The sequence below is a fragment of the Neolamprologus multifasciatus genome, chromosome 19 (genome assembly GCF_963576455.1).
Source record: "Neolamprologus multifasciatus chromosome 19, fNeoMul1.2, whole genome shotgun sequence".
Taxonomy (NCBI): Eukaryota; Metazoa; Chordata; class Actinopteri; order Cichliformes; family Cichlidae; genus Neolamprologus; species Neolamprologus multifasciatus.
The window spans coordinates 22,806,554-22,834,085 of NC_140457.1; the positions used below are offsets into that span (position 1 = coordinate 22,806,554).

Genomic DNA, 27,532 nt, shown 5'->3' on the forward strand with positions numbered 1-27,532 from the left:
GGGCTTTTCCAAGCCTGGAAGAAAACACTCAATTTGCACAACTACAGACAACATTCATATTTGTTAAACATTCATGAAAGCAAAAAAAGCTTAAACTTATTCAGAAATGTTGGAGAAGACCCTGACTCTGCTCAATCTGAAACGTTTGGGGGGGAGGGGGGTGTCTGCTTTAAAGAGCCTAGGAAGCATAAAAGGTGAGAAAGAGCTGGAAGACTGGACGCGAGTATGTGGATGCATCTGTTTGCTGTTAACGCTGATGTTTAATGCATCTCTTCTGTTCTGCTCTGTGGCTGGAGAACGCTCGTGGGGGTATCTGTGCTGGCACTGCAGATAACAGAATGGCACTACCTTCATCTGTCCCCACAGGGAACATGGCAGCGAGAGGAGCAAGAAAGAGAGATTAAGACACCGAGAAAAACTGAGTGAAGGAGAGCAAACAATTTTCACGTTAATTAGCATCCCTCTCCTCCCCCGCAACGCAAACAATGCAGAACCCACAGAACGGGAAGCAAACAGGGACACGGCTGCTGCGAGCTTGCTAACTTTAGGTCTCCTCATCTTGTGCTGAATCAGTGGCAGGCGGCAAAACACATCAAAAAGGACAGCGCTGTGGGATTAAGAGCAAGTCAGAGGGAGTGGTGGGAGGCTAGGAGTGAAAAAAAACACAAGCCAGGGGAAGGTGGGGAGGGCTGTGGAGACAGGCGAGGGAAAACTAGGCAAGGGACAGAGGGGAAAAATGGAGGAGGCAAACAGAAGGGGAAGATGGGAGAGCCAGACATGAAAGGAGAAAGACAGAGGAGAATATGGTGGGAAGGTGGGAAATGGGGAGGATAAGAAAGAGGCAGGGGACAAGAAAAGCAGGGGATAGGGAAAAAAAGAAAAGAGAGCAGCTAGAAGGAAGGCGGGGGAATATAAAAAATGATGAATGAAAGAGAGACAGAAAGGAGAAGAGTAGAGAAATAGGGAGCACAACGGGAAGATGGTTTTGTTTATGAATCGCTGTGACTCTGCTTCCTACACACAGCTGCTTTGCTGACATGCAAACACCCAAATGCTGACGCATGTCAATAAACGTACCAGCATCACAATCCAGTAACTGTGGCGTTTCTAAGTGAAAGCAGAGGAAGTGAGGTGCACAATGCCGTCCTACTGCCTTTAATGGCGAACGCATCCAAAATAAACCTCAGGAGAGAAAGGCGGTTTATTCAGCTGATGCTGAAACACGTTGTCGAACAGCCGAACGGCCGGTCAGAAAAATATAAAAAAGGATCCATCAAAGCAGCTTGATCAAATCTATCCTCCTTTACATGGCTGCCGGATCAATAAAAACAGCACGACTCAGAACAGCTGGCAATTTCTTCAACGCAATGTGACGAGCACACAAACATGAAAAGAGTCCTACAATTCCCCTCTGGGTTGGAGGCGCGCAAACACAAACCCGCACGCTGGGTACTCGAGAGAAATACCATACATGCAGTCGAGCATGCAAGGACACAGTTGTGTATCCAATTTTTGTTCCATCTCATTTTTGAATCGATAACACATTACAGCAGTTTCTGAAGAAGTCGAGCACAGACTCGGGGATTCGTCCAAGCCGAACATATGCACATTTTTAGACCTGCCAGGGAAAAAAAAAACCCAAAACAAACTGCATCTCCATCATTACAAAGTAGCGCATCACTGTGCCAACAATACTCCAGAAATTCATTTTAAATTCCAGTCAAGACACAGAGGTGAGTCACTCAAACATAACAGATACATCACAGGAAGATGTGTGCAAACTCATGTGCAAGACGGCAAAAAAATAGTTCCGTCTCCGTGCCATCGTACATTTTAACATCTGAGTCAACACGGCATCATAAACTGCAGAAGTAAGCCGATACAGGCGCTACTGTATGTGCCTGACTTCAAAGCAAAGCAAACACTATGAATGTGGAATTAACTCTGATTCTAACGATGCTTCTTTTGAATTTTACGCTCATGTATCTTTTAAGTGAGTAGCTGCCATACAAACATGAGCATGTAGCTGCAGTTTAAGATAGCATCAACAGAATATCTTCAATTCTTCAAATGACTGAGGTCATCTCCACTTCTTGTAGGATTGTTCTTCTCAGTCTCCAACTGAAATGAGGCTCAACCATAATGTTGACTCCATTTTTTTTTTTTACTCATTATGTCTTAAGGCATATACTAAGGGTGATCTCACAATAGCCACGGCTGCCTTGTACTATGCTTTCATATAACTGCCCCCACTCCCTACGGACCCCGCTGTCCTGCGATGCCTTTACCAGTCCAGGCCAGAGCGCCACAGTTTGTCTCAACGTCTCTACTCCACTCTCGAGCTCACAGCTTCTTTCTCACAGACACATACTTTTAAAATAACCTTGCATTGCATAATGAGGTTCATCACGTTACATATTTTGTGGGTTATTTGGGAAAGTGGTGCTACGCTGTTTCTTTAACATTTGTTAATTGCTTAACACAGTGATTAACAGGAGGGTCAAACGAACACACACACAAATAGCACATTTTACTGACACGTTTGCCACAAAATAATGTTTTTACACTGTACGTCAGGCTGCATAAGGCACAGCAGAATCAAAAATGGCTGGTATAAAAAGGGGAAAGCAGCTTTGGTAATCCATCACCATCGTTCACGTTGAACACAGGCACATGTATGTACACATTAAGGGTGAGTGCAGCAACATTAACACCCAGGTATCTCTGGTGGAGGAGCGGGTGAGTTGACAGGGGAGGGCCGCTTACCTGAAGAACGTGACGAAGAACTGCACCAGATCCATGAAGTTACTGTGCTGGGAGAAGGCAATCTGTTAAAACAGGAAACAGAGGGCACAGGAGTGAGTCAGAAATCTGCTTTAATAGGGGAGATTTTGAAGCAGGTCAGCGTTATACATTCAAAAAAATAAATAAATCAAGCTTTAGACCAGCGCTGACCTTGCAGATCTGAGGAGAGCAGGAGGGATGCTCCTGCTCTCACTATGCATGTTTGCATTGCATACTGTGAACCATCTATATGATCAACAGTTTACAGTGTGTCTAAAACATTTATTATTATTATTATTATTATTATTATTATTATTATTATTATCATCAGTGATATTTCTCCTTCGCTGAGGCTACCCATACACGGCTATCCCCAACTGCTGGGAGGCAACGACCCAGCCGCCTGACCTCTCAGCTGCCCACAAGCCTGCACAAAAAAAAGCATTCCTGCACATGTGGGCAGAAATATTCACTATGTAATCATCACAAGAGCAATTGTGCTAACATAATCCTGTCTTAATCAAGGTTGCCAAGGGTAACATTGGCAGTGAGGTACCAACTCCCCAATGCCCCCTCCTCTTCTTACGCCTACAACTCCACCCCCCCACCCCCCACCCACAAGCAAAATGCCTTACATCCACCTGTTCCTACAACAACACAACACTGCCTCTATCTGGCAAACCAGAGGTAATGTAGCTGCTGCCATGTTTCTGTTATGTGAGAACTTGAACCAAAACTCCTCACTGCTTATAATTTGTATGAAAAGCTGGTGTAGCATAGCATTCCTCAGGGGGTAGGGAAAAAAAAAAATATATATATATATATATATTTATTTTTTTTTTATTAAAAAAAAAAAAAACACAAACCACCTGTCATACTCAGATTAGTCCATGAATATGCAATAGGTGGGGGGGAAAAACAGACAGGTCAGATTGCAAAAATATCTACAGTGTCTTTACACCAGACCTCAACCAGGCCAAAGGCACCGGGCTTTACAGTGAGGTGACAGGGGGTGTGGGGTGCTGTGGGATCGGCCTGGGGTCTAATTTACTTGTGGAGTCAGCGCCATCTGGATTGCTAATGTGTTGCCGTTGATTACTGTTGAGCACAGATTCCTCAGTGTAATCATTTTGCTCCAGACTGTTGAACACTGAAGATAAGTTCAGGGTACCAGTATAGTCAGGGAAAAGTTTTAAAACGATGACATCAGCACAGATCGGGATAGGCGACCAACACTGGAGCAGTTTAGGAATTAACCACAGAGTACTATAATGGACAATATGTGCCACTAATGCTTTAAAAATCAGTGATTTGATGTTTATCCAGGTACAAATAGGCCACTGACTGTGAGCCTTCAACAAGTAACGTACGCTTTCTACAACAAATGTCTTCTTTTTCCTGTGCATCACCAGTCCCCCTTCATTTCAAACCATTATCAGTCAATAGACCGAACCCCTACCAGCATCTTTTTCCAAAACATAACCACTCCAAGCCCCGTCTGGATTTCACAAAACCTACCCAGGAAAGTTATACGAGCTAACTCAGAATGACCTGAAATGCACTCCCCCAAAGTACGGTAGGTTGACTCGGGAGTGACAAAAAAAAAAACCTCACTCAAAGTTGGTCTTGTCACATATCTATTAACTTGGGACCCTGCGGAAACACCCTGTACTCCTGCACTTAGCATCCTGCATCCTTCCTGACGAGGTTATGAGCTAAAGTTCCCCTCGTTATCACCCATTTCCTTCATATCTCTAGAACCATACATGCGATTGGCACGTGGGTGGTAATGTTTGATTTGGGGTACAACTATTCAACCTACAAAAAGTTCTATACAGGCTGATTACTTCCAGCTATTCATACTTAGTGTAATTCTGTCTAGTTACTTTTATGGATTAAATAACTATGGATGCTTTAAGATATGGAATCAGAACGATGCCACCTTGAAACAAAACCGAAAAAAATATTGAAACCGAAAAAAAATATTGTAACTGAAATAAATGTACTGAAAAATCTTGTTTCAGTTTCAATCCATTTTTCGGTTTCAATCCACTTTTCAGTTTCACTCTGCTGGCACCGTTTTGGCGTCCGGGGGCGCGCGGATTCCGACCCGCATGTATTTGCATATATTATAATGCTGACCAATGACTGGAGAAAACACTGACGACACGGCTGCGGTCACGGACAAACTTGCACGTGTCTGTTCGGGAATGGCAGATGCTGAGAGGTACAGCGTTTACATTACCGACTATTTGAAAGTGACAGCCTGAGGTGTTCTTCATTAAATTGAACTACCGGACAGGAGGACCTGAGGCCCCACCGCATTATTTTTGGTAAGTTAAATGTGTTAAATGTGTTTGTAAGCTAATCCGTAATTTAGGTCCTTAGCTAGCTACCTAGCCATCTTAGCTAGCTACCTAGCTACCTAGCTAGCTAAGATGAGCACTCGGCTGTCGGGGAAACTTGTTTTGTATAGTTCGTTTAGCTAACCCGTGCAGGTGAATGAATTTACCCTGACTAAAGAAATCAAGAGAAACGCACCGGGCTGCTCAGTGACTAACCACGGTTATTGTACTTTTATTATACTGTAAGAGCAACAGGCTGGACTCTGCTTCTGCTCCTGTGCAGAGCTGATTATTAAATATGTGCAAACAGCAGCATGTTTTCTGTCGCTTTCCACATGTGGAAGGACATTAACGCCAACTTTTAAAAACCTGGCACTTCAGTAACCCCTCATTAGTCAATAGCTACGGATTAAATAGCAAAGCCCGATACTTAGGTACTGAAACCAACTACTTCCGCTTGTCAGCTTAAGTTAAAATGTTACATTTTTTCCTCTGATTATTTTTTTTAGCATTTTTTACTGAGTTTGTTACAAATATTCAGGTTAAAAAACTGTTTATAAGCTTTATATTTCCGTTTGTGATTACAGGAGCTGTCCTCAGATTCAGACCTCACCACCACCCAGTGACAGCAGACAGATCATCCTATATCTTCAATCTTTGTAGTAACTCCAAAATTAACTGAAGAAAACAGTACAAAGGTTAAAGTACCACATGTGCTGTCAGTGAAAGCTGCAGCTGTTTTATTGATAAAGTTAAAGACAAAGTCAAAAGGATTAATCACCCATGTAACTGTGTCACTATACATCAGCATTAACAGTACTTCAGTTTGGTGTTTCAGAAAACTGCTGAAAAATCTAATCTTTCTCCCCATTGATGTTTCCAAAACATTTCTTCTTCCTTACTAGAATGTGTTTCTTGTAAAAACAGAATGTTTGCCTTAATTTCTTTGCAGAATAGAAACATGGCCTTACGTTTGACATTGTTTTTTAAGCCTCGAACATTTAAAGAACTTAATAGAACAGCCATATAGAAGATGAAGAAAAAAACAAAACAAAATACAAAACAAGAACAGTATCGGCTTCTTTGGCACTTACTAGAAGAAAAGAGTGCTTAAAGCAGGAATAAGCCTACATATGTCATCATAATAGTACTCAGACCCTATCACAGTACTACTCCCTTTATATAAGTAGCAATTCTAGCTCTCTATAGCTCACATATAACTAAGACATTGCTTTATGGCCCTCTCATATTTTTTTACTTATTTTTAGTTAAATTGTAGCGACTTTTTCAAGTGCATCTCACGGATCAATTCTTTTACCGTCTATTATTGCATAACCCTCCTTCAGGAATGCTCTTCTGCCGTTGTTTCGAGCTTCCTGCACCTTGGGCCACAGCTTGATCCGAGCTTCACGGTCTTCTTTGGAGAAGTCCTCTTTAAATTTTATGTTCAGTTCTTTGCAGACCCTGGCCTCTTTGGATTTCCTCCATACTTCATCCCTAGCCGTCCTCATGCTGAACTGTATGATGATTGGTCTTGGTACCTTGTTGCTCACAGCATTGTCTTTCTTCCCCAGTCGGTGTACTGTATCAACCATGAGCTGCAGTTTTTCAACCGACATAGGAACCACTCTTGTTAGAATGCCGATCACTGTATCGCGTGCATTCTCGTTTACTATCTATGTCAAATCCAGTATTCTGAGGTCCCATCTTCTGCGGTACCGTGCACTCTCCAGACAGCTCTCCTTCAATTCTTTGTTTTCCTTTAACAGTGACTCCACCTTTGTCTTTAGCTCGTCAATTTCGTCTGTTTTTTTTGGTTGCCTGTGTGTTTACTTCAATGCATTGTTCAAAGGCTTCCAACTTCTTGTCAAGAGAATCAAACCTTTCCTCGCATCTTTTTGTGAAGTCAAGTAAAACTTAATATATATTCTCAATGCTCACCTGCTTCCCGGTGGTTTTGCTTTTCATTTTTTTGGGATTGGGACTTGGTAACGGAGTGTGGTCACCCATGGGTCTTGCAATTTCTTGTTGAAGTTCCATCTCTTTTATATCTTCCTCCTCACATGCTTCTTGCATAGCGGCAAGGTTGTAATCGTGATCGGAAAGGCTACCTGCTAGCTTGGGGTTAGCCATTTTTTATCGCTCTAAGTTTATCTTTGTGTCCGTCTGAGGGTCTTTCAAAGTAACTTCCAGGGGGTTTCGCTTGCCTTCAACTTCCTTTTGGAGTAACTGTTTGTCAATAGAGTACTTTTCAGGACATCAAAATCACGTTTCCTAATCAGACCTGCAGATTGTACAACCGCCTATTCCGCCATCTTGGCCCCCCTCCGGGAAGAGAGAAAGATGGCAGCTTGGTCAGCACTAGTGGCCTCTATAATGTATGCAAATACATGCGGGTCGGAATCCCCGCCCCCCCAGCACGCCCCCGGACGCCAAAACAGTGCCAGCAGAGTGAAACTGAAAAATGGTTTGAAACTGAAGAAAAAAAATTGTAAGCGAAAACAAAAAAATTACAGTTTCAATTAATTGTTTTTTACTATCAATTTTTTTTTTTCGGTTTCAATACAAGATTTTTCAGTACATTTATTTCAGTTACAATATTTTTTTTCGGTTTCAATATTTTTTTCGGTTTCGTTTCAAAGTGGCATCGTTGTGTTGTTGTTGTTTGAATATGCTGTTTGGCAAACATTTTAATGAACAGACAATCTTTGGCAGGACACATGAACGCCTCATCTTAACTAAAAGTACAAGACTATGTTTAACTTACTGCAGTGTAATATATGTGATTTTGACATTGTCAAACTCTTAGGCTTAAAATTCATCCATGCATCTTCAATAAATACCCTGCGGAGACATTTCAGGAAATTATTCCATTTTTAAAAAAAGCCAATTAGGTTATTTGCAATTAAGAGAAAAATGTTTGGAGGAAATATTTTTCTTCCTCGTCCTCATGAATGTAAAGTGGGGGTAAAAATGAAAGGCCGAGAGAAAACGCACCAGAGAGCTTATGAACCTGCGAATTGCAGGAATTCTTTAAAGAGCGAAGCATAGAATTATCAAAGAAGCCCTGTCGGTCGGGGCACTGAAACCCAGCATGCCTTATGACAACGTCCTAACAAAGCCGTCGTATTTTTTTCCTTTTTGTTGATTAGAGATTCATAATTCTCTGCCCCCACCCCATCAAAGACAACGCCAATTTGTCCAGCACAAGAAAAAGCAGCGACATAACTCCATGCCATTAGTGCTTCGACTCAATTTTGAACAGTGTGAGGAGGCTGTGGCACTGGGAAGATGTGCGATAACAGTTATTGTAACGGCTAATCTCAAGTGTCAGCAATGTGCGGTTCTCTGTCAGCGACAGGCAGGCTGAAGGTGGCAGCAGGCGGCCTGGGCGACGCTCTAGTTATGTGCCCAGCAGAGGGTGAATCTTTAGGGGTTGTAAAGGATCTCACAGCAGGGTCTGTCAGCCTGCCACCGGGCATTAGGATTGGAAATATTCTGCCTTAATGGATTCTGACAGCTGCTTGAAGTATATTGGAGTTTTGAAGGAAAGTGTCGTTATCATTGCGAGGGATGCCTGCTCAACAGGTTCTGCTATAAAGGAAGGGGTCTGAGAGAAAAGTCATTTTAAATGTGCTGGACTGTGTGGAACTTTGGATTCTATCGTGCTGCTGTGAACTACATCTGAAAACAAACCAGCTGTTGATTGTGACAAGTGGTCGATCAGATCGTCAAACTTACACGAATGTTGTGTAGTAAATGAAAGAAATCTATCAACATAAATAATAAATGTAGAAAATTGCAGAAAAGTTTATGGTAGAAATTACAAACACAGGAGAGTAATTTACATTAATTCACCAAAAACTCCTCAAAGACATAGAAATTGACAGGAGATAAGAAAGTTCCTGTTTTTTCACTGTGTTTTAACTACAGATGGCACGATACCACTTTTTTATGTCCGATACAGATACCGATATCATAATTTTGGATATCAGCCGATACCGATATGAATCCGATATAGTGTGTTTTTTAATCAATAAAACTGTTTTTTTTTAAATATCTTGCTGCATTTTGTATAAGTTCATACTCAAGTTTAAAAACAAACAAACACTAAAGCTATTCTGTTATACCTCTATGCAAAAAATACACTGCACCCAAAATATTTCATAGTTCAGCAATACTGATCAATCTAATAAACTTAAACCTACTCCATCCTCCCTATTCTGGTATTTTAAAGAGTAAGCACCCTAACTAATAGGGTTGCAAACTCCCAGCAAAAAAATAAAAAAAAAAATAGGGAACCACCCTCCACCTCATGATGCTTAATCGACGTAATCAACTTTAATTTGGTGCAGTGTGGGAAAAAAAAAATGCACAGAAATTAATTAGTTTTCAAGAATAATTAAATAGATTCAACATCTTTCTTCAACAATAAACAAACAAGAGAGACTCACAACAGAAAAGCCGATCAGCTGATCATTAATCAGTTTCATGATTGAAGTAGCAGCAGGAGAGGGAGAGAGAGAAGAGGCAGTCGCTCCATATATCGGTTGTTAAGCTTAACGCGGGAATGCTTTACAAACATTCAGAGATAAGCTTACACACTTGCTTTACTTCTCTCTGAGATAACTTCCTCGGAGATGAAATGCCGGTTTGGTAGTGAGGCTCCAAGTGCTCAACCAGACTGCTGACAGGTCTCGCACGCCACAGCCGCTCTATCACATGACGCATACTGCTCCGACGTGCTACGGTTATGAGCCGAGTTACGCCATGTCGCAAGTTTTGTGAGGTGCTTTTGTGATATTTAATGGATCGGATTACATTTTTTTATTTCTCTCTGATATCCAATCCAGTAATTTAGGTCAGTATCGGACAGATACCGATACGTAATATCGGATCGGTCCATCTCTAGTTTTAACTGTTGTTCATCTATTACTTAATTTGGTGTAGTATTAATGGCAATAGGTGTTGTCACATTTTCCAAAGATGGGGGTCAAAGTGGGCCACATTGGAGTCTTTGCTGGGCCGATTCTGGCCCCAGGGCCTTATGTTTGACAACCCTGGTGTATACAAATGATGTATGATGATGTTGGTGAACTCTGGACTTTTGCTGTAACAGTACTGGAGGGTTTTCTCTCTTTCCATTTTTTGGTGTGAAATGACTTAACCATCTAATGAATCTGACATCTTCTGAGGAACAATCAAGAGTCCAGCGCTTTGTGTTTGTGACCAAATACTTGGAGAAGTAATGATACTCCCATCAAACTCAGACTGATTTAATCCTGATACGGGGCAAAAACAACACCACAAAAAAACCCGTCATCAACAAAACAACACTATACCTGCTAAACCTCAGCATGGCAGCTCTGTCACTGCAGCCATACACTGCAGAAAAATTTACATTTTTCTCAAAACAGCACAGTCAAAGTGAAGCCTCAAAGGTCAGTAAACAGTTTTACTTTACTGTATTGAGCAAGTTAGATTAGCTGGAAAATGATGAGTAGCTGGCTGATTTTCAAATGTACAGTAAACAACAAAATCTGTAAGTAAAATCTGTGCAAACTTATTTCAGTATCAAATGTTTTAAAATGTTTCTGAGCCAAAACAAAGGAGTACTGCCATTTTATGAACAAGCACGATCCTTTAGAGTGACTAAACTGATAAACAGACACCAAAATGGAAAGTCGAGGCAACAACAATGTGATTTAAAAAAAAAAAAAGGGAAAGCTAAAAAAGTAAAAAGCCTAAAAGATGACTCCAAGTCACATGAACATTTGGCACGATAATCTCCAGCATACTGCCAAAATGACAGATTTTAAAAAGAAGTAAAGCTTCTGAGCTGAACAGGAATATGTTCAAAAACATTGGGCATATTTTAAAGAGAAACACAGAGCCACACCTCCGATCACGCCAGGAGGAACTTAAAAAGGAAGAAAGAATCTAACGATTAGTCTTTAAATCTAAATTAAGACTAAATTACCTGCTTTACAAACTAGAAATGAGTTATGCAATTACTGCATGGTGACACAATTATGAATTTCTGTAAGTGGTATTCTTAAGGAAAGTACTTCTGTTATCTTAGTGCATCTCAGATTAAATTAAAGGTGTTAAACATGTAGATTTTTTAAAGGTAGAATACTTTCATATATAACCACTATATTGATGTGCATGGTAACTTTTTAAGTTTTCATTTTTCTTTAGTTTTTATACAGTAATAATTTTATGTTGTATCAGTCACTGCAAAAACCACTGCTTCTGTTTTCCAACCTCTCTGCGATCGCTATCAAGACACACCCACCAGGCAGCGAGGCATGGCCCAGATAAACACTACACGGGTCCGTACAGATATGCAGAGCAGCAGTCAGCTGATAGCTACAGATGCTGCTACTCCACGGCGGGGTATTAAATTGCAGGCCATTGTAATCTCTACCATATCATGACATGTTCACTAAGGCACGGAGCAGGAGATCACAGGTCTTTAATGTAATTAGTCTGGGATTTGTGTTTCATTACAAACATCATTAAAATCTGATCTATTCTTCATCAGGAAAAAAGGGAGAAAAGAGGTGTGTGAGAACTCCGGGCTTACTAATCTCCCTGCAATTGATTCTGCTTTGATGATCCGAGCAGCTCGATGGTTGATGAACTCATCACGGAATTCACTCCGACCACTGGGAAAGATCTCATTTGGTAAATGAGACTAATTACAACGGGGTGTGTCCTGTAATCCAATTCAGGGCTTTTAGAAGTTTTTGATCTGATGTGAAGAAATGTGTAATAATTCCAAAAAACTTGAACTCAACCGTGTGTTCGGACAAAGTGGAGCGAAGGTAAAACGAGCAAAAAACTAATTCCCTTCAAAATGATGCGCCTGCTGTTCGAGCGCCACTTCCAACCCTGTGAAAGCAAACAGAAGCAACCTTGAGGTGGCGTGTGAAGAGAGGGAGCAAGAGAAAGACAGAGAGCCCTGTATAGCTCAGAGAGAGAGCTTAGCTTTGCGCGCTCTGAATGCAGCATGTGTTTCAACTTAACATTCCACTTTGCCCTTGCTCTTTCTAAGTTGATGTTTATGAACCATTTTCCAGCATGCCGATCTCTGCCTGCCAACACCGGAGGACCCGCCGCCTACGGTTCCACACACAAGCGCGCTCACGTATCCAAGTGTCACACTGCAGCAGACCGCTGAATGCGAGGAGAGCGAGAAAAGGCAAAGGAAAAATCAAGAACTATTAGTCAGAAGAAGTGGTTTAAAAAAAAAAACCCAGAAATTGTTACCTCGCTGACGAAGATAAAACTCCACGAGTGCAAAGTAGGGGGCAAGAAACCCAAAAAACACAGCAACAGACCTGTGTTTTAGTTTCAAAATAGGGGTGATCTTCTACATGATCCCACCCAGGAAGGCAGAAGGTGAGGTGGACCTAAAGAGGCCGAGTGGGGTGTGGGGGGAGCTAAGTCAGCTAAGCTCTCTGCTCTGCTGTGGAGCTGCACCTCCTGAGGCTGGTTGGCAGCAGTTTGGGTGTTCTAAAGCTGAAAGAACTAAAAGCCCTCACAAGGCAGGATATGGTAGATGGAGGCAGGATTTTATTTTTTTTCCTCCCCTACAGGAGGAGGGCGAGAGGTTTGGAAGAAGCTTGCAAGGGGGGCAACCACTGAAAATCATTCCCAGAACTGTTTGGAGAGGCACACAGTCGGGCCCAGAGTGCCTCTCCCCCTCCAGCAGCGCGCAGTCCTGGCAGAACATTCATTTATTACACCAACAGGTTGTATTGATGCAGGAGCTTATACCACCCTGCACAAACACCCATGTACACACGGCACATTTTCAGATGTAATTTCCTGAAATGCTTTATTAGAACTCTACGAATCTACAGAGAAAACAAGCCACGTCCTACATCAGTGACAACTACACGTGTAAGGATGTCGATACAAAGCTGTATGAGGCATTTCAAACTCAACACAGTCCTTAAGCATAAGGCAACTGAGTACAGCTGCATTTTAATCAGGGCCGAGTCTGTGTTACAATGTTACTTGAATCAAAGCTGCTGAGTACTGAGACGTAAAGTGTTGTATCGATTACCATTTTGCTAACTATGTCAGCAATAAAGCCAATAAGAACTCATTTCAGGTGAAAAGAAAAGGCTTAGTTTCTGAAAAAACAATGCAGCTCCATTACATGCTGCACAATAACAAAAACAAGTGCAAAAATTAAACACCACTGCTGTTTTGTCTGTACAGTCAAACCAAGCTGATTTAATTTTAATAATTCAGAGGCCTGGAACAAAGTCAGCAAACTGTCCTCTGTCCTGGTGACAGAGGACATTTCAAATTGACATAGATAATTGTTCTAAAAGTTAAAAAACTGCAGTAACCACTACAACACACAGCTAACACATAATAAATTACAACTCTATAAAGGTGTCTTTGGCTTTTAAAGTGTCATGTTTGTATGTCGTTTTAGCATTGTGGATACTGCTTATCTCAGAGTTGTCTAAGGAGCTTGGAAAGAAAAGCCTCTGGACTTATTTAAGTGTCTTAAAGACGTTTCACCTCTCATCCGAAAAGCTTCTTCAGTTCTAAGAGCAACAGGTGGAGAGTCCCGGATTTAAGCCCTATGGGAGTGTCCCCAACAGGGGATGTATTGATCCGCTACGTCAGCGGTCCCCAACCCCCGGGCAGAGTCATTTAGCACTGGGCCACGAGAGTTGAGGCTCGGGTGTGAAATTTATGGTTTTCTGGGGTTTTATTGTTAACTCGGTTAACTCATGTTGTAGTTGTGTCTTATTTTGAAAGAAATATTTACACGTTACCATAGCGACCAAAAGAGCGTTATGGGGCAGAGAGGAGGATGTTACTTTCAATGTTGGCGCATTTCAGGAGGACGCTGCTAATAAAGTTACACAATTGCACAGCGAATTCACGTTTATTATTATATTTACAAAATGCCACCGTTTTTGTCTTGGTCGCATCATTTTATTTTGTTGTATTTATCCATGACACCTTAAAGGCCGGTCCATGAAAATATTACCTGTCATTAAACCGGTCCGTGACGCAAAAAAGGTTGGGGACCGCTGCTCTACCTAATCACACGAGCCAAGGTGTGAAAACAGGTGCGGATCACAATCAGCCAAGGTTTCAGGTGAACCCCGTCTGCCATCTATAATCCCGTTTTGAGATCCCTTCCCAGACGCCTTAACGCCCACTCACATCCTGGGCCTTTTGACCTCAGTAAATCACATGATAGGGTGGGGCTAGGTTTCACAGTGGGTTCACCTGCAATGCTGGCTGATGACCTGGATGACTGAGAACCTTCGCAGAGTTATGTCAGAGTTGCTTTTCTGTAAGTTGTTCGGTTTGCTTTGGACCGAAGCGATGGGATAAATTAACTTCTGACCTCATCTTAACAACTTTTTTTCCACTACTTCCAAAGAGCCACATAAGCACTGATTCTTTAAATCCCCTGAGCAGCGTGAATTTGACTTAAAGCTACATTTGGTAAACTCATCTCCTTTTTCATATATGTGACACAGAAACAAAGCAACCTTCTCTATCTGTCACGTCTAAGGTTTCCAGCCATCCCCATTAATTCTACTTCCCACATTTTGTCATTTTGTTAAATTTTGTTAATTTTGTTAAATTCATATCTAACATTCTTTTCACTTTCATCAAACCAGTGAATGAATGCTGATTCTTAGATGTCACATGAATGACTTACTCTGTCTGGCAGAAGTAAATGTGTCCAGATAAGAGCACTCCATAAACTGACAATCGATCACGCTTCTTTGGCATTTGAGTCATCAATACATGTCAGTTTTTATGTAAATGTATTGCTCACAGTGGAGCTTTATCATAAATATAGTTACAAATTGAACAGAATTTTAGTATTGCATTAATCTGTAGTGAGCCTGTCTTTACCTGCCTGCTTTACAAATATGTATGGTAACAAAAACGGATCGGTTATCGTTAAGTGTACGAGTTGCTTACTTGGATCTTGATGGGCCAAGTGAAGTTACTGACGTAGACGAAGAAAGTAATGTTGGGGCTGTTTCGGAAATCAAAGTTCTCATTGGAAAAGCTTTCTTTGAACTCTTTAATGTTGCTCCGAGAGACGATGGGGATCTCCTCTCCGGCCTGGGTGCCCGCTGGGTGATACAAACAAGGGACAGAGATGGAGGGAGAAAATAGGAATACACGATGATAAAGAAAAGAGGAGAAGAAAGGGGAAAGGGAAGAGGCAGGAATACAGGACAAAAATATCAAATCATACAAAAGTTATAGATGATGGAGGCATTTAATTGTTTTAAAAAAAGAAAAAACAAAACAAGACAAAACAAAACAAAAAGAAAAGGAGAATTTCGCATTTCTGCTCCAGTGTCTGGTGGAATTTTATTGACACAACAAATGTGAAAATATCTGCATTACTTCACATTTGTAAATCTCCTGGTGCAGAAACTACTAAAATGGTGACTTTTCATATCATTTTTAAACAGCTGTGAACATGGTGACAAAAAACACCTTGTTATTAACCTGTTATTACATGAATATAAAACCAGTAGTCTTCACTTTCTTTGTCTGAGAAAATCAGTAATATTTGTCATTTTAAACCTTAATTTAAACACTTGAGTGCATATTTCAATCACTGGCCAATCATTATCTCATTGACTAATTCGTTGAGCAGCACTAATAAGGGGGCTTTGTTGAGACTTACCGGTGAAGCTGGTGGCCCAGGTTACATTCAGATTGAAGTTCTTGGAGGCATTTATGAACATGTCTAGATCTCGGTTTGGCTGAGGACAGAAACACGGACAAGTCATCATCATCAGTTTACTGGTGTCATTTTCCCCACGCGCCCCATAGCGGTCGAACCACAATTCAGTGAAGATGGGCAAGTCCGTTTTTTACTGCAACCACCAGAGTAAACGAAAAACAAACTGCTCGTAGCACACAGACCAGGAAAGCCCTTACGTTTTACTGTAACTGCAGAGCAGCGACTTTGTTCACTCCTCCGGTATCACTTTGTAGCTGCACAAGCAGTTACTGTATTGCAGACCAGAGCAAATTTGCAGAGCTAATGAGAGGCCGAATTAACAAATCAAATGTTTGAATAATCACTGCAGCTGAACACGGTATGTATCACATTCACTGTAAGTGAAGCTCAAATAATGTCAAACAGATGTAAGCTGAGATGTAATTGGTGTTTACTCACTAACTGAAAGCCGGCGTTCATGAATCAATTATTTATTAAAGAAAAAAAAAAGGCAACAATTAACATTTCAACAGCTTCAGCGAAACCGGCTGAAGCTGGACGGCGAGAAATCCAGATGTCTTCACTATTTATTGTTACACATGTGCGTCACAGATGTTATCATCGCTTTGTCTTGAATTTGAAATGTTCTGCTCGATTCTATATTTTGTAAACGATCTTTTGGTTTCTGATTTACTAAATAACTGTGGAACAACTCAAACAGCTAAAAATTCAACTTCACCACAAGTTTCCTGGATTTGATAAATATATATCGAAATATGTTGTGATTTGCTGTAACAGTTGACCCTCCCGTGTAGCTGATTGTGCATTTGTAAATCTCTAGTAGAAGCTTTGTCAGGGGAAAAATACCATCTGGAACATTTAATCAGATGCTTATGTTTCAATTTTGGCCCCAGATGCTGCAGCCAGGTAAACACGACCGGACAAGCTTTTGTTTGTCGTAAAAACATCTGTGTGACTGACTCTCTGATGAGTGGCCACATTACTCTTCGCTCTGATGACCAGCTTATCAGCGAGGAAACTTTCCTGCAGGGAACATAGTAAACCAGTCGACTCAGTTTGTTGAATGATTATTAAATACTGATTCTTATTTTATTTTGAAGTTAGATTTGGCGTCACCGTGCTTCCTGCCTGTCCAGTACAATCAGTGTGCATGTAAACTACTGAACTACCATCTAAGTAATCCCTAAAATGACAAAGAAGTGAGCCTATTTGTTCGACAACAACTGTAAACTTTCTAATCCTCACAGAAGCGACAGCTGCTGTGGCGGTGGGGTGCTCACTGTTAGACACATACCTCCTCAGGTGTGGCCACAAAGTTGATGGCCGTATAGTAGCGGTCGTCTTCCTGCGACAGGCTGAAGGTGAACTGGTAGTCGATGAGGAGCGTGTCTGTTTGAAGCCAGTGAGCCAGCGTGGGAGGAACGTGGTGGGGATTACAAAAAGAAGCAGAAGAACAACTCAATCAGTCTAGTTTGAAAGTCACACAAGAACATGGTTTCAGACAGGGCTCCGGGCGGGAAATTACTCCCATTCTTTCCCTGTTTCAAACATTCAATTCGAGACCTGAAGATTTTGGAGCGTGCTCTGTGATGAAGGTCAGGACAGAGGATGGGTTACATGACAGCGTGTCAGCTAGCGGTAAATTACAGCCGAAGGTCACTTTCAGAACAGCGCAACAAAACACTGAAGTTCAAAACAGGGGAGACAGACGCATTCAGACGCCAGGGGTTATTCTGCAGTTACAGTTCCACTCAAATAATCTGGATAAAAGCGATTTAGATGGGGCCAAATCTCGAAAATAAGTAAACATAAAATAATCCCACCTCAAATAATTTCCAAAGTCAAACAAAAAGTTCAACTTCAGTCAAAAATCAATTTAAACAGCTGGATCACGTACTTGGAAAAATTGGAGGGTTTTATTTGTTAGTTTGTTTCCTCTCCATACAGCAAGGGTAACACTGATCAAAAGCTTTATAGATATTTGAACAATAGTACATGGTGCTGTCATTAAAAAACACTAATGTAATTAACGTCTAATGTACAGAAAACATTCCCAACTGCTTCAACTTGACATTAACAGGAATGTAACCAGCAGACATGAGTTTATATTTATTATTAGGTAGTAACAGGAAATGCAGCTTGTGTCAGGAACCGAGTGCTTGCCACTACTGTTCCCCACGAACACACATACAAAACAACAGTCCCTGCTGGCATTTCTTTGACAGCAGGTCGTTTTGAAATATTACAGGGAGTAATGGGACAAGAAGGAGCAGCCACAGAGAGCTGGCAGTCACTGGCAGCACGCCTCTAAGCTCCCAGCAAGGTAACCGAACACAGTGGGGACATAGACTCATATTGTGCGAAGCAGAAAATCAGATCACCGTGGCTCACGGGCTGATTGAAAATTCCCAATTACAAATTACTGCCAGACTTCTTTATTAAAGTTGCAGTGTGTTTGGATGACGGGGGCGTTTGCTACAACCACAAATAGCAACAGCTGCTACCAAAAATAAGCTGTGTTTGAACAACCACGGGGTACACTAGCTGTTAAATTCCATTATGGATTAATAATCTGATGAGGAATGAATTTACAGTTGATTGATTTTTCACAAACTATTCAATTACTTATCCAATTAATTCAGGGTAAATATGGATAACACTTAATGTTCCTGCTCATTTATGCCTTAGAAACATTTTCACACCTTAGCAGAATACAGGGTAATAAAAACATAAATACTTTTTTTTTTAAAGCAGCACAATGGATGACCTAGTTCCTCCATCAGTGTGAAAATCTAACACTATACAGTCCAACATGATTTATAGCTTGTTTGGGTTAGAAAGTTCTGATGATTAGACAAACGTGACATCACTTCAGCCTCCATAATCATCAGATAATGAGATTAAAAATGGCAGGACCGCTGTACTGCAATCTGTCTGCAAAATGACTTATCACAGGTGGAAAAAGAGCAAGACGGTCCTTTATAAGCTTACCTGCATTTTTTTTGGCAATTTCATCTGCGTCTCACTTTCAATTCTTTCCACCTGCGACTTGTTTAAAAGAGCAGCTCTGGCTCTGGATGTTATTTTTTAAACATCAAACTGCTTTGATTTAGGAGCCGTGTTGCTGTCTTGCCACTGACATGAACAAGGAAGAGATTCAGACCTCATAGTGTTCTCTTAATGTGACACCGCACACGCACGCACACACAAACCCCTTTCCTGACGTTAGTTATTGTAATTCCACTTACAATAGCATGTTCCTTTGAGGGGGTTGCCTTGGTAGCGGTTCTCGACTTCACACCTGAAGAGAGGCGAGGGAAAGATGAACAGGGACGGTAGAAAAGTCAGAAAGAAAGGAAAGAGGGAAGAGCGGAAGACAGAGAGAAGTGTTAACCTTCAGTCAGGAAGTAACACCACAGTGTAAAGGAATTTAAAAAAAAAAAAAGATTAAAAGGAGACCGAGTGAGCGTGATGGGAATTCACAGGAAACGTGTGCCTACGAAATCTTTAAAGAAATTTAATAAGGCGAAAAAAAGGCCTCATTTTCATACTGATGACCAATCATTTGTGAAACCTTATCTCAACTTTTTAAATGGATTTTGGAAAATCCTCTGATAATGAAGTCCAGGGTTAAGACAAGTACTAAAAATATAGCTGCAAGCGCTAATGAACAGCTGCTGCTGTGCTGTGCCATGGTTAGAGTTTTTCATTTTGAAATCTCAACATGTGGCTTTAAAGGTCTGGAAAATAACATTTCAGGGGAGGAAAAAAACCCACTGAAGTTCATGTGGTTCAGCAATTTTGCACATAAAGGTTGTTGACTACTGGAAACCCATTTCTCAATCTGCTGATGGTTTGACAGGCTCGTTCTTAGGTTAGCTCAACAACTGACAAATACATGTGTGCTGTTAATTTTTGGAGAAGTTGACTAAATCATTAAAAAGGAATTCACATTTTTACTCGTCGCTGAATGTTGTTTTCACGGTACACAGATTGCAGAAGCCTTGATGCCTGTGATTGACCAGTTACCAGCTTTGATCCCCAAAGTGCTAAACTATAAGCCCATACTATCATAAAGGACCATCTTCAAGAAAAAATTCCTAGAAAAGTTAAAAAGGGCTATTTGAGGGTTTTCTATAGACCGGTACCACTATTGTGCTGTCAGATTCTCTGGATGTAACACATAATGGATCTGCTGGACAGAGACAAACTAGAAAATAAAGTCTACGGTACCCCCACAAGCAATCTGAATTCTAGGGGTGCAAAATATTACAGTAAAGACTTCAGACATCGCATGAGTGAAAAAGAGGACAGAGAGACAGGCGAGCATCATGACATGTGAAACTCACAGGTGGCATCTGTCTCCTTTGATGCCCTTGGTGGTACAGAAGCACTTGCCGTTGTTAGGGTTGCACATGCTTGCGTGGCCATTACACTTGCAGGCTGAAAAAATAAATAAATAGGTAAATAAATTATTTTACTTATCATTGCAGCAACCACACACAAGACTTGTACAGTAGAGTGAATATATTACACATTTATAAACAATCTAATGACTGATTAACTTGATTCAGCACATTCATAACCTATAAGACCTACAGACTCCATTAATGGCCTCTTCCTGTGTTAAACCATTTTGCCCTGCGTGATAATAGCGAAGCTCTGTTTTTTATCTTGTCACTTCCAGCTTGGTGGTCAGGATGAGGATTCAAAGTCCGACGCTAATATTTCATTGGACCGCCTCTGCTGCATTAAGTCTTCTCATGTACATCCCAAAGATTCTCAGTGGGGTTAAAGTCTGCGCTCTGTGCTGGCTAATCCATGTGTGACAATGTCTCATGCTCTCTGAACCAAACAATGTGAGGATGATGAATTCTGACATTGTCATCTTGGAATATGTCCGCGATATCTTGGATGAAAAAAAAAGAATCCATCGTGCAGTATATCCAGGTGGTCCAGCTGACCCTGCATAATAACACCGTCCCCACAGGCTGTGAGCATGAGGCATGAGGGGTGCTTCACCTCATCGGCTTCACTTCGTACCCTGATGTACAAACCACTATGGAAAAGGTCAATTTAATTCAATTCAATTTATATATTGCTAAATCACAACAGTCACCTCAAGGAGCTTTATATTGTAAGGCCAAGACACTACAATAATACAAATGACTGCATGATCTTTTCCATTGCTCTAGTGTCCAGTCTTCAAGCTTACTGGCAAACTGAACCAGATTAATATCACAGAGAAGTGGTTTTCTTAAAGCTACACGCCTTTGAGTTCTCATAATATTACGCAAGTGAAAAAGCTGTTATTTTAACTATTAAACACAGTTATGAGTTCTACAGTTGATTTTTTTACAATATGACTGAATGTTTAACATATCTCTGATAACAATCATTCCAGATGAATCATTACGGTCAGTGCATATAAAAATATTCTGCACAAACAGCATCCAGCACATTATTTAGTTCATTTAAACCCGGGTTGTCAAACATGTGTCCCACGAGCCAGAGCGGGCCCTTTAGAGGTCAAACCTGGACAAATGGATGGGAAACAGCAAAGATTTAGGATGTAGTTTTTACCTTTAGACTGTTTTGCACCAGGAAGTATAGATTTTGCTTTATGTGTTGTTGCCAAAACAGTACTTGCATTAGAGCCAGAGGCCAGAATTACCGTCAGTTTTATGAATTTATTTATGTGACAAATACATTACCCTTGGTCTGCCGTACACCAAAGTAAGGTGGTGAAGCCATACATGAACATACATGTATGTGCAACTCTAACATCTGTGCTTTAAAAAATAAAGCATTGCACAGCACCACCTCTCAGCTTCCCCATGCTGTTTAAAACTCATACTGAGAGCCATGACCATGACTTAACATCTAATTCTTACATCTTTTTAAGCTAGCCTGTGGCCAATAATTTGCAACGGTGGCTACGCAACGGTTTTTCCCACCATCATCGGATTGTGTTTGGAAGGTGTACGAAGCACGTGAGTCCAGGATTTGAAATCTAACTGAAAAGCTCAAAGATTCCCATGAGGCCGCTGCACCTAGAGACTCAAAAAAAGGCCTCATCCTCTGAAACTATGTTAACTACACGGGCACAAAGACTCAAAGGCTACGTTCACACTGCAGGTCTTAATGCTTAATTCCGATTTTTTGATCAAATCCGATTTTTTTGTCTGCTCGTTCACACTACAAATAAAATGCGACAGCAAACGCGCTCCAGTGTGAACGCTCAAAGCGGCCCGCATGTGCAAAAGAAGACGTCACACACAACGTGCTCTGTTTAGACCCAGAGCAAACAATATTGTTTGACTGATGGCCTTAATATAAAGACTTCGGACTAAACGTTTCCCAATTTTTGCTTTAAGTTATTTTGTTATTTACGTAATAATGTAGATAACCTAATAATTATCTTTATTTCTGTTTTAGAGAGGAGCGGTGCTTCAAAGAATAGTTGCAGATTTCTGTCAGAATCTTCTCCAACGTTGTCTTCCCAGCAGTTTCACCGGATGGCCAGGAAGCGTTCGCGATGTCTTATCGGGCGCTGATAATTGGCGTCTGTCTTGTGTCAGTGACGTAAAAGACGGAGTTAATGCGACTTGACCATTCACACAGCGGTCGCTTTCTGAAACATCGGATATGTATCGGATTCAGTACCACATACGAAAGTAAACCAGATCGGATTTGAAAATATCAGATTTGTGCCGTTCACACTGTCCTAGCATGATCGGATGTGGGTTGCATAGGGTCAAAAAAAAATCGGATTTCATGCGCTTTCGCCTGCAGTGTGAACGTAGCCTAAAAAGGCCTCATCCTCTGAAACTATGTTAACCACACGGGCACACCAGCAGTCATGGCAATCTGGCCCATCGCATCGCAACGAGGCAGCACTTTCCAGGAGAAGAACAACTTTCCATCTCCCAAGAGAGAACGGTCTTGTATGTGAACACGTGTGAAATGTCTATTAGGCTTGGTGATTTTTAAAAGATCCATTTTAAGGTGCCTGCGCAAACGTTAATGCGCATCATCCTTTATATTAATTCATCATCATTTATCATTCTTAAAATGACTCACCCCCTTGGTAGAAACAGCTGTGAAATACATACAAGTCTGATAACAGTGGTGGACTTGGAAGAAAAGAGCCACCTTATGATTTATCATCATTTAGTCACACGTGTCATCTTGATTATTTGATAATAATCTCCATTTTGAGGCACTGACTGTGTACTTTTTACTCGTCCACATAATGCCTCTTGAGTCAAACCAATTAGCTGTGAAGTAAAGCATGCCTTTAATGTCCCCGAGGGGGCACGCTGACAAGATAGCGATGCTGAATGGAGACAGGACATGTTATTGATTGACTGTCACGGACGCAGAACTTAATAAATATATGTACATACCAGAGGGAGGCATAAAAAGTAAAAATCACACAACATACACTGTGGCTGTAATATACCGGTAAGCTAAATTAACCTGTCGAAGGAATAAACAATTGATTTGTTGTCCGACTGACTGACTGTCAGCATTAGCTGTAAAGGAGTAAATCTTTAATATCCCTGGGAAGGCTTTACGGTGCAGCGAGGAATCAGGAAAATGGCTGACATAAAAATGGACTGTAAAATACTGACAAGTTAAATGAAGCCTCGTGCCGAAATACCGACTGGCTGATTTAGCGCCGCACCGAACGGCCCACGGATACTCACGCTGGCAGCTGCCCCCGTTGGTCGGATCTCCGTAGAAGCCGGAGATGCAGCTCTCGCAGTGTCGGCCGGTTGTCAGGTCCTCGCACTTCTCACAGATGCTTTCGTTGACACACTGGCTGTGACCATTACACTGACAAGCTGCAAAAGAGTAAACAAACATACTGCATAAACATCGCACCCCGAGACGAGAGGGGGGTACGATAAAGACAGAACATGAAGGAATGAGTCGATTATTCTGAGCAGAGAAATTTATGTAAAATAAATGCTGTTTGTTGTCCAGTGCTCGAATGTGTCATAAGAGGCATCAGAGCAGCCAGAAGTCTCTTTAAAGCAGCGTTTCAATCATTTTAGATGAGAAGATCACTATAGTTATTAAGCTAAGTGACTATTTCCTTCAAATGCATTTTCCCAAAATGCAACATAAACACATACTTTCTTTGGATGCCTGTTGTCTGATAAATGGCAATAGGCATTTTTGTTACAACACAGATTTAACAGACAACCATTTTTGTAATCCCCACAATGTGTGTGAAATTAATTTGCATGAATGTCATTTAAAACTCATTGTTGGGAAGCATTCATGTAACAGTGTTTTGCAGGTTACCTCTGTGGTGGCCATCTTGTTTTCCCAGTAAAGAGGAAGCCTGCCTCAATTGCAGCTCTTTTATAGGCCAGTCTGTATTAAGAAGGCGTGTCTTTAGAGTATTTAAAGGGAGCAGGAAATGGATTGGGAGCCATTTTGAGAAGTTGTTGTCTGCATGTGCATGATGTTAGCAAGAGACAATAAAACAATTACTTTAATTAAGATAGAGTGAAGTCTGATGTTTCCTTCACCGCCCCTCACTGCGTAACAGTTGGTGTCAGAAGTGGGATTTGGTTACGCCTGTGAATGAGGGACAGAACACGCTGGATGAGGGGTGTAGGACGTGGAAGAAACCGTGGGACAAGGAAAAACCCCCTTGCTGACATGGAAGAAAGAGAAGGTGGACAAACAATTGAGGCAGGTCCACCACCCGAAGGAGCAATGGCTGATGAGGATGATTTTGAACCAGTAGTACGACCTAAGCAGACTGCCGTTGGTGTCGTGAGTAAAGAACTTTCTGAACCGGATATCTTTGATGAAATTAGAGAATTTATGCGGCATTCCAAAAGAACAGAAGCAATACTGTTTAAACAGATAAAACAACTGAGTGGCAATATACCAAGGTTGCAACATGCTGTACATTCTGAACTTCAGCCTTCTGTCCAGAGTGACATTTCTACAGCAGCTGTTTGTCCAAAGCAAGAGGCTGGGCAACTGCCTCCACTATCAGCTGTGCAGCCACCTCACGGAGCCTCTGAGCACCAAGCTGAGCTGCCTCCTCCATCTCAACCTCTGCTTGCACAGTCTCAAATGCATGTCGTTCAACCTGCTCCAGTGCAGAGAGCAGAAATACATCGTGGGGGTGAGCCAAGAATACCTGACTTCAGGGAAGGTGAGGATCCTGAAAGTTTTTTTGTACGATTTGAACGCATAGCTAAAACGTGGGGATGGCCGCAAGTTGAATGGGCAGCTAGAGTGGTCACATTATTGACTGGAAAAGCCCTTGAAGCTTATGCTGGCATGGATGAAGAACAGTCTGGCTCTTATGAGGCCATTAAAGCTGCAGTGTTATCCAAGTTTAATGTAACAGAGACCTACAGATACCGGTTCCGGAGCACCACTGTACCAGTGGGAGAGAGTGTGCGTGAAACCTACAATTGGATAAAGGGACTCTATAAGCGATGGATGCGTCCTGACAGTCGGAGCAAAGAAGAGATTGGCGAAACCATTATTTTGGAACAGTTTCTTCGCGTGCTGCAGTCAGACGTCCGCACCTGGGTGAAAGAGAACAACCCAAAGACAGGAGAGGAAGCTGCAGATCTGGCTGAACGTTACCTAGCTGCTCATCGTGAACCTTCTAAGTCAAAGATGACTGTGGGGCGACCAAGGTTTGGGGAGGTAAAACCTCCAGGGGTGACTAGTGTTGAAAGCTTGGACACTAGGGGTGGTAAGAAGCCTATACATTGCAGTCAAAGGTACAACCTCATTTGCTATTACTGTCAGCAGCCTGGTCATAAAGCTTCTTTATGTCCCCTAAGAAAACCAAAGTCAGTAGAGTTGTGTGTAGTTCCCTCCACAGGTCTTGAGGGGGAACTCACTGGTGATGGTTTAGTGCCACATAAACATGTGGTAGATGTTTCAACAAGATGGCCACCACAGAGGTAACCTGCAAAACACTGTTACATGAATGCTTCCCAACACTCATGTCACATAACTAATATCTTAGATTACGTTCCTACCTGGGCAGTGAATGAAGGACCAGTTGTACTTTGATTCGCTCGGGCACATGCTGGCGTTGAGGGCTGGCTGAGGATTGGCGGGCAGACCGGGAAGGGTGGAAGGGGCCGGGACAGAGGTCTGGAAGGGCCCGCGGTAGGAACCCTCGATGCACTGACCTTTGCCTGTGTTACTGGGGTCAGTGCACCAACCGCAGCCCGGCTGATCCAGACACTGCCCGCACGTTCTGTATCCAGAACAGTTCTCCGCTGAAGTGAAACACAACGCAGCAGCAGGTGATTAAAAAGGTATTTATATTTCTGAATGTTTTGGCTGTAAAAAAATAAAACGGCTTTTAAAAATGATTCTGTGTTGGAAAGTACAAACAAAGCCATCAGTATTTCAACAATCAGAGCTCTGAATTCCCGACATACTCAGAAAATTGTGCTTACATGAGAATAAAACAATAGTCAGTAGAAGCAAGCGATAGCCTGATCATTTTTGAGTTAGCTTAAAATAAAGCTAAGACACTGGAACTGGAGGGAAATGGCTATAATATAATCTCCTCACACATTACAGGTTACATCATGTTAGCTCTCGACCTTTAGCAGGGTCGTGCCAGCTGGTTTCACCGGATTTCACTCTTTAAATCAAAGCTAGCCTCTTTGCTTTTAGCTTCAAAGTGGACAGCTGGATTGATCTTCACATCTATAGCCCGGCAAGAATGTGGTTGTCAAAAAATGTCAAACAGTTTCTTTAGAAAAACTGAATGTGTGTTCTATTCAAAAAAAAAAATCTGGCTTAATTTCCACTTCATTTGGAAAGGAAGAGAGTTTCAAAAGCTATCTAACCATTTAACATGTAATCATCATCAGTCAACATGGCACGATTACCACATAAAGACAATTCAAGACCCATGAATGTGTGCCTTTAATTTCCATCTCTCGCCCCATGAGCAGTTCATCCATCTATGGCTATAATAACTTGATTCACCTGCTAGGTTTCATAAAAGAAAATTGTTCTCTGCTGCACAGACGAAATCCAAAAAGTACCAGGTTTCCAACTATCAAACCAGATTATCGATCCCCATCGCCATTCAGTGGAGGGCTACAATTTTATTTGTTCGGCTAAATGGAGGTTAACCCCCCCCATTTAGCAGTCCAAAGTTGCTCTACTCTACAGACCAATAATCAACAAGCCTTTGTTGTAAGTTTGGTGAAGATCTCCAGAGCAGCATATGCTTGAATGATTGAGTATATTAGCTGCAGCTACAGTACTACATACACAGATTTCAGATTTATGCTTTATTTTCTGCCGGGTTTTCCTCGTTTCTTAAATTGCAACTAATGAATCGTGACTGAAGGGCTGGTAGTTATACATGTAGCTGCTTGCAGCTTCAGAGCTTTAAATTAAATGCTGCAACGGTTTCAAGTGTCGGGCTCTTCTTCTAGAGTGTTTTGCTATGGCAGCAGCTGCAATTTGCTCAAAGTAAGTAGGAAAATGACTGAGCAGCCGGCATGAGCTGGCAACTCTTAAAAGTAAACATTTTACGTGCAATCAATGGGATTTTAAATGAGAGACGCAGAGATCGAGGAGATCAGTGATGCACCGCTGATCGGAATCCGAA

The 27,532-nt window shown here is 41.6% G+C and overlaps 1 protein-coding gene and 1 long non-coding RNA gene across 4 annotated transcripts in view; both read right to left on the reverse strand.

Moving 5' to 3' along the window:
* Positions 1-27,532, reverse strand: part of atrn (attractin) — a 128,079-nt gene that overhangs the window by 56,753 nt on the left and 43,794 nt on the right. For all 3 annotated transcript variants that reach the window (XM_085142425.1, XM_085142424.1, XM_085142426.1), the window contains exons 18-25: positions 25,929-26,174; positions 23,607-23,744; positions 20,244-20,337; positions 19,143-19,195; positions 17,189-17,283; positions 15,835-15,913; positions 15,111-15,268; positions 2,767-2,828 (exon numbers count right to left, since the gene is read on the reverse strand). In XM_085142425.1, coding sequence (XP_084998551.1) covers positions 2,767-2,828; positions 15,111-15,268; positions 15,835-15,913; positions 17,189-17,283; positions 19,143-19,195; positions 20,244-20,337; positions 23,607-23,744; positions 25,929-26,174 — 925 coding nt within the window. The remainder of the gene's footprint in view (positions 1-2,766; positions 2,829-15,110; positions 15,269-15,834; positions 15,914-17,188; positions 17,284-19,142; positions 19,196-20,243; positions 20,338-23,606; positions 23,745-25,928; positions 26,175-27,532) is intronic.
* On the reverse strand, positions 21,471-23,600 carry LOC146496639 (uncharacterized). The gene is made up of 2 exons (XR_014871036.1): positions 21,995-23,600; positions 21,471-21,941 (listed from the first exon to the last, which is right to left on the reverse strand). It is a non-coding gene; the product is annotated as an uncharacterized LOC146496639 (long non-coding RNA).